General features: G+C 34.5%; 1 protein-coding gene across 2 annotated transcripts in view; it reads right to left on the minus strand.

Moving 5' to 3' along the window:
- LOC150110369 (poly(A) RNA polymerase, mitochondrial-like) overlaps positions 1–12,815 on the minus strand; it is a 120,097-nt gene that overhangs the window by 69,961 nt on the left and 37,321 nt on the right. For both annotated transcript variants that reach the window (XM_090393313.1, XM_090393304.1), the window contains exon 4: positions 9,886–10,092. In XM_090393313.1, the coding sequence (XP_090249439.1) occupies positions 9,886–10,092 (207 nt within the window). The remainder of the gene's footprint in view (positions 1–9,885; positions 10,093–12,815) is intronic.

Below are 12,815 nucleotides of genomic sequence, written 5' to 3' on the forward strand. Positions count from 1 at the left end.
CCAAACTCTGCAATCCACATTCCCTCAGCCAATCCTCATAACTAACATTGCACAGTCCTGAAACCATCTTTGTTATCTGCCTCTATACCTACCCTTTCCACAGTTAATTTATCCCCTTCAAATCCTGGGGACCAAATTTGAGAACAATAGTCTAAGTGTGATCTGATCAAGGTCTTATACAATGGAACGATAACTCTTTTATCTCTGCAGGTCAGCGTCCTTATCAACTGCAGCAATCCTCTGGGGTTACCTTCACCACCTTTGCAATATGTTCCCTGAATTTCAGTTTTCTATTAATCATTACCCCCAGATCTCTTGTCTCTCCTACTTCCTCCAGTACAGCTCCTCCAATCAAGTATGCAGCCTCCCATCCATGTATCCCAAACTTCAAGAATTCATATTTTGCTTCATTAAACTGACACCGCCATTCATTCATCCAGTTTATTCAAATCCTCTTGCAGGGCTGTCACATCTGCACTATTACTAATAATTCTTCCCAGCTACACATCATCTGCAAACAACTGATTATCCCCCTGCAATCTACTGACAATGTCATTGATGTAAAGATTAAACAGTACTGAGCCTGTGGGACCTCATTTGTAACCTTCTGCCTACTTGATACTGCCCCAAAATGCACAACTCTCTGATACCTATCAGACAGCCAATCCTGAATCCAGTTGACTAACCCAACATCTAAACTCATGTACTGCAACTTAAATATCAGCTTATCGTGTAGCACCCTTTTCCTCATCAACTGTTCTTGTCACTTTATTATAAAAGGCAATCATATTACTAAAGCAAGAGCACCCTTTAACAAATCCATATTGGCTCTCACAGATAACATTACCCTCATCTGCTCAATGTTGTATATGGTTCCTCACTAATTTCTCCAAGACCTTAACAACTACTGATGAAGCACAAACTGGCCTATAGCCTGCTACCACCCTTATGCAATGCCACTATCTTACCTTCCTTCCATTCCTTGGGCACCTTTCCAGTAGCTAGACTTTAATTGAAAAGCCAGGCCAACAGAGCTGTCAGTTCTTTAGATTTCTCAAAACTCGTGGTGAAATACCATCCAATCCCATAAGTTTACTGACATCCAGGGTACTCAGTATTTGGAACACACTCTCATCTTCCACCTCTAAACCTCAAACCCACCCTATCCCTCTAGAATTAAAACCTACTTCTCCAGGATGAAATACTCCAATAAAATGTTCATTGAACAATTCCACCATGTCCTCTGCATCAGTCACTCTATTCCCATTTTTATCCAAGAATGTCATTCTTCCACAATCATTTCTCCTCCTACTGACCACATAGCTAAAAAATTTCCCACGATATTCTTTGAATCTTAATCTTAGTGCCAATTTCTTCTCATATTCCAGTTTTGCCTTCCTTACCATATTAGTCACTCTCCTGGCCTGAGTCTTATATTCTTCATGCATCTGCTCTCTGCCCCTCTCCTTATATCTCTTCCATAACCTCTTTTTCACCTACAGTTCTTGTTTGATATTGTTTGTCATTCACTTTACACCAAATTGTGTCCTCTTCTTCACTCATGGAATACAGCTTACTATTGCTGATAACAAATATTCATTCACAAAATCCCAAGCACTAATGATATCCCAGCCTTCCAATTCTATCCTCCATGGAACTGCCTCAAGTCAATATCTAAGACTATTATAATCACCTGCCTAATAATTCCACATACGTTCCCTTTTCTTTGATACTCCTACATGTCTATTCATCTTCCAAGTCAAACCCATATGATCACTCTCTCCAACTAGGGGAAGATATGTCATCTCAGTTATTATCAGCTCTTCTGGTGCTATGACCAAACCAAAACTCTTGAACCTTTTGTTCCCTCTATTACATGTTGGCTAAGACATATATCTTTCAAAAATTCCAGAAATTCCATTTCCTTAACTACTATATGCATTTTCCTCTTCCCAACTTATACTGCTGTAGTTAAAATCTCCCATAACAATCATTCTTCTTGCACTTGCCAAGCTCAACTGCCTGATCATCTCCTGCTTCCCACCCTCTATGCTCCTTGGCTTGTAGCAACATCCCACTAAATATCCTGTCTTGTCCACCTTTACCTCACACCATATGCTTTCAAAACCTCTTCTCAAGGGACAACTGACCTTCATACCATATCTATTACAACAGTTATTCAATTTAGTCAGGGAATCTTGCAGACTCATAGCAGATTTATATAGAAGTATAACATCATCCACATAAAGCAAAGAGCTGATATTAACATCTCCAGAAGGGATAATATATATCCTTGTCTGACACCAGATTTATACCTCCACACTTGAGCATTTCTGGTCGAATAACATCTATTCCCACTGCCTTTCCATATTTCAGGCTTTTGATGGCTTTTTCTACTTCAAGTATGGATATATATTCCTGATTGCATGCCTGGTCAGTGTTTTTTTACCACTGTGCTGTCACTGATTGTTTAATTTAGCAATTTTTCAAAGTAATTACTCCATACTTCAAGGATATCTTTTAAGTCGGTTTTCCTGTCACCTTTATCATCTATAATTCCTATTACAGCTCTCTTTCCTCCATTTCTGAGCTTCTTCAACAACTCCAGAATATCTTGCCACCTTCTTGATATTTATTTTCTATGTTCTTGCCAAAGTCCTCACATGACTTTTGTTTAGTTAGTTTTGCACAGTGTTTAGCTTTCTTACATTTGTCTCTGTATTCTCTAAGAGCAGAAGCTGACTTAATTGTCAAGAACTTTTGATATACTTTCTTCTTTACCTTCACTGCCTCTTTAACTTCCTGTGTCCACCATGGAGCTCTGATTTTTCTATCCTTGCAGAGCTCATCACAACCTTTCTGGCTGAATCAATCAATGTCTTCTTCAGGGCTTGCCACTGACTCTCTCCAAGGTTTGGTTCCTGTTCTCAAACTCTCATTTTTACTTCAATAATGTTTGTGTATTTTAGTCTACAGTTCATATCTGAGAGCTGCTCAACTTTTATTCGCTTTAAAACTTTCTTACATGTTCTTCTTTTCAACATGAAATTCAATTTCATCCTGCTCAAGACTAAATGGTGATCACTTCCAATTTCAAATCCTCTATACACTCGAGTGTCCTGCACCAATGAGGAAACATCACATCAACAATAACAAAGTCAATGAGACTTTTCTTATTCCTTGCCTCTTCTCTCCATGTGAATTGGTGCACATTTTTATGTTGGTATATTATCTTAGTAATAACCATCCATGTCCTGAGCAGAAATCCAACAGGTATTTGCATTAATATTAGCTTTTCTCTTTTCTCCAAATTTCCCCAAAATATTTTTGTATGTCTGAGAATCATTCCTACTCTGCTATTTAGATCCTAACAAGACCAACTTTTCATTTTTAATTGTGTCAGCTGTTTTCTCTAAAACATTCCTCCATTTCTAAATTAGTAGAACCTTCTGTGGGACCATAGGCATAAAAAAGTCTCATTGTCCAGTTCTCCATTCTGATACTTGCACACATCACTCTACTTGAAATTACTTGCCCTTCAAGAAGATTGACCTGGTATTTAGTGTTGAAAATTATGGCAACTCTTTCTTTTCCATGATTGTGATTGCCTGAATATAACATTTTGTATTTATTATTAATTATATGAAGAGCCAAAGGCTTCAATTCAGCGACATATAAACTTATTTTAATTAAGGGATATTACATCTCATATTGTTTCATAGCTGAATAAGAAACTCAAAGAGTTTCATGCCGAATATAGTAAATATATAAAGTTGAGTGAGTCCGAGCATAAGCAAATACCTGGATAGTGTTACAACTGACCCTAAAGGGAGTGCAACACTGAGGCAACTCATGGTAAGGGTGGAGCAAGCTCCGATCACTATTCTTGATATTTCCCCATAATGTGAAACCCAGCATCTAGGAACTGTATTACTGTTCTACATTATGAGTGAGAGAAGGTCACTACCCAGACCAGTTTCAACCTTTATTGAGGTCTCATCAGTGAGTAGGTAGACCTAGAAATATCAAGTTTGTAGCGAACAGAACTTACATATATACCCTACTATGAGAATTGCCAAGAAGGTGTCCTAATAAATTATTAATTATATGAAGAGCCAAAGGCTTCAATTTGGTGACATATAAACTTATTTAAGTTAAGGGATATTACATCCCATATTGTTTCATAGCCGAATAAGAAACTCAAAGAGTTTCATGCCGAATATAGTAAATATATAAAGTTCGGTGAGTCCAAGCGTAAGCAAATACCTGGATAGTGTTACAACTGTCCAGGTATTTGCTTACGCTTGGACTCGCTGAGCTTTATATATTTACTATATTCGGCATGAAACTCTTTGAGTTTCTTATTCGGCTATGAAACAATATGGGATGTAATATCCCTTAACTTAAATAAATTTTGTATTTATTACTCAGAAAGATCTTATCAGTTTTTGTCTTTTTTGATTCATTCACCTCTATTATGTTAATCTTGTTCTTATCCAATTCCTCAGTTAGCTCCATTTCTTTGCCATTCTGGCTTCTTATGTTGATAGCACCAACCATGAACTCTGATGATGTTGAGTTGGGGCATGTTTCAGAATTTGTTCCAGTAGCTGACTTTTCACTGTTCGCTCTGGCTTCCTGGCAAAAGCAGTGGGGGAGGGGCCCTTGATTAACTGGGCAACTGCAGCTGGCATGAAATTCTGTCATGTTGTACCATCATTTTATATTGTGGTTTAGGTCAATAATAATACAATTCGGTCAGCTAAATCCCAAACTGCCAGCTCATCCTGGTTCGTTCGGTATTCAGGTAGATCTTCTCATGGTGCACCACGAGAAGATGAGGACTAGACATTAGGTCAGAAGGCCTGGTCAGTTCTCCACATTCCTTTAAAGGTTACGTGTGTTGAATTCTGATTAAGGAGACATTTAAATTATTAATATTCCTTACAGAATCCAACTTAATCCACCATACCATAGGCTAGACTTGTAAAAATTATTTGATATTAATCCCATGATTGTAAATTATTATTCATGTAATTGCCTTGAGTTTATTTATTAAATTTTATTAATTAATCTAAAATATGTGTTAGCAATGATAGGACCTTGTATTGAAATATTATTCTGTTTATTCCTAATTTAATATTATGAGGAATTGTATATATAAGCTTAATATGCCTTATGTGAATTATAATATTTTAATTTTTTATTTATCACTACCAGTATGTAAAAGTATAATGTTATGCAATATTTCTGTTTTTATTTTATTTTGTTTGTTACTATGGAGACGGGCTACAAATAGCTAGCGTGTGCTTGGATCACGAGATATGGTATTCAACTGCAGAAAAAAAAAAAAAAATTGACATAAGTTAGAACGTGAGAAACAATTTTAGGGGGGGGGGGAAAGAAGGAAGGTATATAAGCTGAGAGTGGAGAAAACCGAGGCTCTTCTCTTTTTCAGGACCGACCATTCTGGGACACGAGAGCATTGAGTATAGCTCAGACACACGAGGAGAATACTGAGAGGCAACAAAGTGAATGCAAAGGATTGCTGTGTCTAGAACTTTAGTGCTAAATTGGACTATTTAAGGACCAGGAAAGTAATAGGCAACTGAGAATAATTCTAGAAGTTAAAGAATTACTACATGTTCCATTAGTTTCATGGAACTTTAACAGAGAGCTGAATTGGTTGAATAGTGTTAAAGAAGGAATGAGCATTTTCCTTTATCCAAGTACGTCTGTACATGTGAAGTGCGACCATTAATAGTTCAGTTATCATTGAGAAGATTTATTCTAAATAGTGTTGCCATAGTGTGCTAAGTAAATATAGTCATAAAGTGTGCCCGTAGTGAAATTGATGACCAAAGGATTTATCCGGTAAGAACTGTCCAATTTTATGTTACTTCAGTGCAGAAATATATGTGTAATTCCTCCTGTTATTCCCCACATTAACTATAACGTTTTTTGCTGAAATCAGCCAGAGTATGAAGTATGAAAGTGTATACTCATGAAGCAGTTGTTGCCACCATTAATGTATTGAGACTTTACTGACTGTGTGATAATAGTAAAATTTGTTATTAAGAGATTTTGTGATATTGAACTCTATTAAAAGTTATTTTAATATTGTGAAAGCTATAAGTCTGATAGCAGAATGCCCACAGACTGAATCTGTAAGACGTTGTGACCAGTTAAGCTAAGACATTTATATTATCTTGTTCTCAGAATTGGGTTTGTATGTATAATATATAACCCAGAATTAAATGTTTTGTTTTGATGATTTTAAAATTGTGTTTGCCTGAATCTTCTTTACTGCACCGTTCATGAAATTATCGGACCTAGCAGGAGCTTCAAACATAAGAGATAAACTTGGTCTACATAAGAAACAATACTGATATAAAATTAGTTGATGCTTGGTTTCACTACATTTCATTAAACTAATCTAGATACAGAGTGGCGCAGTCTAAAAATATAAATTTCTCTATATTTAAATTAGTAATCAACCAGCAACTTATTACTTGTTTAAGAACAGAGTTAAAACAAGATGGCGGATCAAAAACAAGGAAGTACGATCCAACACGTGGATGTCTCCTATCAGTTATATAGGAGATATAAAGCTTTAACCCTTAAGCACCTCGATAGAAATATAAGATTGATAATGCCGGAGTTTTGATAGGTAACAGATTGATGTGGATTAAAATTGTAGACAGGAAGTTGGTAATGATGTAAGTTTTTCATGTGGTACTATCACATCCTGTACACCCCTTGAGGGTACATGTCAGGAATTTGATGATGATGACTTCAAAATATGTTTGAAGTCAGTTTTATGCTTTTGAGGGTGAAATTAGGGAACTGGAAGAAATCAATCACGAGATCCAAACCTAAAACAGGCTAACTCAGTACTGGAGATTTAAAAAAAAAAAAAAAAAATCAGTAACCGGGATGTTATAAACTGACTATACATACCACAGTCTGATGGAACAAATTCTCTGCTACTCACTGTATAATAAAAATTTGAACTTTGTATTCATTCTCAAACTAGTCGCTTTCTTCCTTTTGCTTATATTTTAATTTTTACTTTTTTATTTTATATTTTTGCTTTTGATAGTGCTCAAAAAAAGAATCAATGATGTTGAATTATCTATAATCTAACTACTGAACATCATCACTTTGTAATTATACACCAACTGTCTGTATGTAAATTCTTTTTTTTCTTTAAGTCTATCACACCTATCTTATTCTTACAGCTACTGAAATCTCTTTAGTTACAGCTCATTCAATAAGCTCTTCACTCCATATATTGGTTCTAATTTTTTATTTCATCACCTATGTTTTATTGTAGTCTCTGGTAGAGCTTAAATCAGCTAAGTTGAATTGAATCTAGCTATCTACATTATATAATCTTTAAAGTAATTTGCAAACTACAATTATATGTCCTCTCCTCCTGTTAGTTTGAAAATTTTGAACCCTAGTTAAACAAGGTAGTGGTAAAGAGCCCATATCACATAACTATTATGATATAATCTATCTATCAACCTCTGAATCTCTCTCTCTCTCTCTCAATACCTTCAATTCGCTTAGCCTGCATTAACAAACTGGCAGACCAAAGTTTAGAGATGTAATCTAATAATGGCTTGGCAAGTGATTTATATAGGTAACATAACCTCTTTCCACTCATGAATGACACTTCTTTTAATTACTATTAACAATCTTTTTGAGCTTTACTGCCCATATTTCTAATGATTCTCAAACTTAAATTTGTCACTGACCAATGTACTGAATTCTTATATATCCACTAACTCTTTCCACAGTGCTTCCATTCAATTTGTATCATTCATCAAAATTTAGTTTGAATACAAAGCTGACCTTTCTTAAATAACAGAAAATAAATTTAAAAAATCATATTAATAAGTCAATCAAAATAACTTCACCCTCCTCCTCCTAGTGGTTAAATCCAAGCAATCCATCATTAATGTACCAATAAATTGATTATTTAGTAATCAAGAGACCTTTACAAAATATCTAGTTTATAACTACTTAATAATAATATGGATAAACTAGCTTTCTTTTTTCAGTCTATGATTAACAAAAGTGTTTGGATGTAGTGTTTTTATTATGACTTTTTTTTTCAATATAAAAAATCTATCACTGCTATGTTTTCAGTGTATAAATCATGCTTACCAGTTCCAACTTTGTGTTCTTTTTTCAGCAATTTTTAATGTCAGTGATTGATCTATTTTTTCATTATCATAATTTCCTGATATGTATCCTCAAGGGATATCATGACAGTCCAACACAATCAAGTTTTCATTATCACTAGCTTCCTACAAATAGACTTCCCCTATTGTCAGCTCTTATATTTCAGTCTTCCCATATTGACTGCATCAAATCCCTCTTAATCTTAGTTCTTTTCTGGGAAAAGGGGGGGGGGTATTTTCCTCTTATCCTTACATGAAATGCTGTTTTGATAGCCTTTTCCATTCCATTTAAATGACATACAACCTGAGATTTGCTCTGCTCTTGCATTCTTCAATGCTAATAATAATAAGTTACTTTTTTTTTTTTTACATTTTCATTTCTAATTTGGTTCAGCCACTGACTGATTTTGGCATTAATGCCATCTGATCATGTCTATTTAACCTCAAACTCTCATAACTGTGAGAGTTTACAATCAACTGTTTTATTACTGATTTGAATTGTACTATTAGTTTGGTATATTGGCTTATTTCTCTTCTGTTCTGCATAAGTTAGTCCAAATGACTTCTCACCATAAAAGTCTTATTCTATTATCTATTTCCATAATTAATTTGACATCTTCACTAAAATTGTGCATAAAGAGATGAAGCAATGTACTCTTTCTGTATACCATTGGAGAATGTTTTCCAACATTCCTGTATCTTTTCATTGATGATTTTCATATACAAATTTTGTTACAGCAGGTATTCATTTCTTTAGTGTGTGTGCATATAAAGAGGTGACTGCATTAAATTGCATTGGCTAAGTTTTCCTTGGGGAAAAAACTTTTGAACCCTAATAAAAAAAAAATGCAATAACAGCTTAAGAAATTTTCAACAGAAATAACCATTAGAAGTTTATCCTACAAAAATGAAAAGAAGCTTTAAAAAAATAATCACTTCTTGCTACCACAAATGGGAAAGTTTTTGTTGCAATAGGAAGAATTCACTATGAAAGACATCTCAAGAATAAAAAGTCTGAAAACAATTCACTGAGTTATACACATACTGACTAATGAATTAGAAACCTTTATGCAGATGTATGTAAGTGTCATTTATACAGTGTATACACAAAATAATTGGTCACATGCATCAGCACATGCTATAAGCAACTATCGACTAGGCAAACTGCTGATCAGTAATCATCAATAATGTTAATCACAATGGGAAAAACAAAGGATGTTTTGCAGTTCGATAAATGGCTTATTGTGGGTGCCCATCTGGACAGATGGGCATCCACAAGCCCTTTGCAGTTTTCAAAATCGTGATTTTCAAAGTGATTTTGAAAACAGCAAAGCTGATTGGTTCCTCAAAAGGTGAGATATCCAAGGTGTTTAATCAGTAGAAAAATAACCCACATTGCTTGTCAAAGAGGTAGAACTGTGGTCCTAAGAAAGTCTGTCAGAAACAAGATTGCCATCATCTGAGATGGCTTGTATGGATAAACAGACATTCCTGTGCACAGCCTATATGGAAACTGGAAACCACTGAATACAATAAAAGTTTCTGATTCAGTGACAGGTATGTGTAGTTCCTATTAACAAATTCATATATTAAATTTCAATCTTCTAATTTGTATGCTCCAAATTAACTTAAATTTTTGTTACATTATTTCACAAATTTTATTATTAATTTTTACGAATATAAAAATATATACCTTATAATGATGCAAATGTAAAACCATGTCCAAATCAGAACTGTATTTTCCAAAACCATTGACTGATGATCCAAAGGGTAAAACAGTGCATTCTGGGAGAATACCATTTAATGCATCTTCCATCAATGAACAAACAAAAAACCTTAATCTTGTTCCAAAATCTGAAAGTTTTTCGCAATCATAAAGCAGTTTCATTTGGTGTTCCACCTAAAATTTCAATAAAAACTTTTAAAATGTTCATATTTAATCAAATATTATGTAGCATATTTAAATACATATTTATTGGCATAATACAGCGAATGCTGATTATTGATAATAATCTATTTTTACCCATAGCATAACATATAGCCAAATTAGAATCACAACAAATAAGTAAAACCCAAAAAAGTACCCAAAAGAACTAGTTCAAAACACTCACATTTGAAACTAGTACTTAAAGTACTTCTGTTCTTTAAGTACTAGTTTCAAATGCGAGTGTTTCTGTAGTAAGTTACTCTGCTGAACTATACAGTATATTATACTTGACAAGAAATTCAATTCTTACTTTCATTCATGTTTTGCCTAAGAAACCACATGTTAACATATGTCAAGCAACTTCACAACTAGTTAATCATATACTGAGAACTCATTTCACCATACTACTAAGTATTATAATATCAGTAGGCATGGTTTATCAAGTGAATAGCAATTTCTCTCTTCAACTAACAGGTAGCAGATTCAAATCCCACTAAGGCATGGAGCATCAATTTTATTATTATGTAACACCTCCAGGGAGTCCAAAGACTCATCGAGGGAGGGCACCTACTCTATAACTCTCCATCTCCACCAGTCCACCAACTGCAACTACCTTCATCATCTACACAAATGCCATCTACCAACGACCACCACCACTAATATTTTCACAGACAATCACAAACATCCATGCCCACAGCAGGATCCGAATCCGCAGCCTTTTGGCTAGAGAGCAGATACGCTAACCACTCAACTAACCAGGCCGGCAAGCATGGATGGGATGTTTTGTTGAAAGTTACAGGAGATGGTGTTTAATAGCTTAATTCTACCATCTTGGAATGTTGACTAATTAGATATGCACATGTGACTACCTAAATGGAGACTTGAAGTGGCTGAAAAAAAAGTTATTTGATCTCTGAGGAAGATTTCTAGATTATATTAACCTTGGTCTATCTGCTCCTAGCACTAATATATGAGACAATCTTTTGTGGACAAGATCTACATTAAAAATAAACAAATAAAAATTAAAGAACACTTCCTATAAAGTGTGTATTTATCAAAGATTATGGGGAAGGTCACTTTGCAATGTATACTGAGGGGCTCTCTGTTTTGCTCACAATATCTGAATCTGAGGCAGTTGTAGCAAATTTTTTCTGAACTGAGTTACAATCAATCATTGAATCCAGCTCCCCCACCAATGCATCTATAATAAGGTCATTAAAGTGATTAATTATAATTTAAGACGCAGTAGGTGAGCTTTAAATTCTCAAGTATTTAAGTTACTTTAAACAACTCATGATTTGAAGTCAACTGCTCTTAATACACAGTCAGACTGCTATGAAGATACATCATATGAAAACTTTTAATGTTTCCTTATGCTATAAAAAAAATAATGAAAAAGAATATTTTTTAATTTTTTTTTTTTTTTATATCAAACCTATCGGAGGTATGCCATGTGTGTACGGGCAAGTGGTCAAGGGGAGAGAGAGAGAGAAGGAATCTGTTCTGCGAAGAGCCAAAAGTCATAATTCTTGGGGAACATGCAGATTATGAGAAGTTCATTTAATCAGTTTGAAAGTGAAGTTATATGAATGTTGACCAGCAGCTGCTCATGTTTTTACATGTTCAGATAATTATAAATTTTATAATTTTGTGTCATTGTGTAAAATACATTTTCTGAAATTTTTGCCCAGTTCTGAATGTACAAGTTACTTCTTAATACTTTATTATGATAATAACTTCTTAATACTTTATTATGCTAAAATTAAGGGAATATTAAATCCCACATTGTTTTAAAACCGAATAAGAAACTCAAAGATAGGAATCAGAGAGTTTCTTGCCGAATATAGTAAACTATAAAGTATCGGCGAACACTAGCGTTAGCCAATGCAAGTGATCCTAGTACGTAGTACAATCACGGGCAACTCGTTGCAAAGGTGTGTAAAGTTCAGATCGCTATTCTTAGGTATTTTCCATAATGTAAAAACACATTTCCAAGGAAATGTATGCTGTTATTACATTATGGAGGGAGGTCACTACCCAGACCGGTTTCAGCCTTTTTTGAGGCTTCATCAGCATACATTTCCTTGGAAATGTGTTTTTACATTATGGAAAATACCTAAGAATAGCGATCTGAACTTTACACACCTTTGCAACGAGTTGCCCGTGATTGTACTACGTACTAGGATCACTTGCATTGGCTAACGCTAGTGTTCGCCGATACTTTATAGTTTACTATGTTCGGCAAGAAACTCTCTGATTCCTATCTTTGAGTTTCTTATTCGGTTTTAAAACAATGTGGGATTTAATATCCCCTTAATTTTAGTAATGTTTTCATTGCCGAAATGAAGCTTATTAGCTCTTTATACTTAAGTAACTTTATTATGATATATTAGTTGCTTGCCAGTTGGCAAAGTACAGAGATTTTCTACTCTCAGTAGGACGTCAGTTTGAATCTCACTGTGATTTTTATCAATTTCATTAGCTAACGCATTAGAAAAAATAGGAAAGTGAACCAATAGCATCAATGGCAGAATCATATTAAAAATGATTCTGTTATGAAGGAACTTGACATTATTAGCATTCAAGAATGTGTAAGGAGAATAATCTAAGGTGGTATGGCACTTAAATAGAATGGGTATAGCAAAACAGAAGTTTGATGCCAGGATAGCAGGAAAGAGGCCCAAAGGAAGACCAAG

This window comes from Typopeltis vanoorti, chromosome 1, assembly GCF_054136105.1.
Source record: "Typopeltis vanoorti isolate ZY-2024b chromosome 1, IOZ_Tvanoo_1.0, whole genome shotgun sequence".
NCBI classification, from domain to species: Eukaryota; Metazoa; Arthropoda; class Arachnida; order Uropygi; family Thelyphonidae; genus Typopeltis; species Typopeltis vanoorti.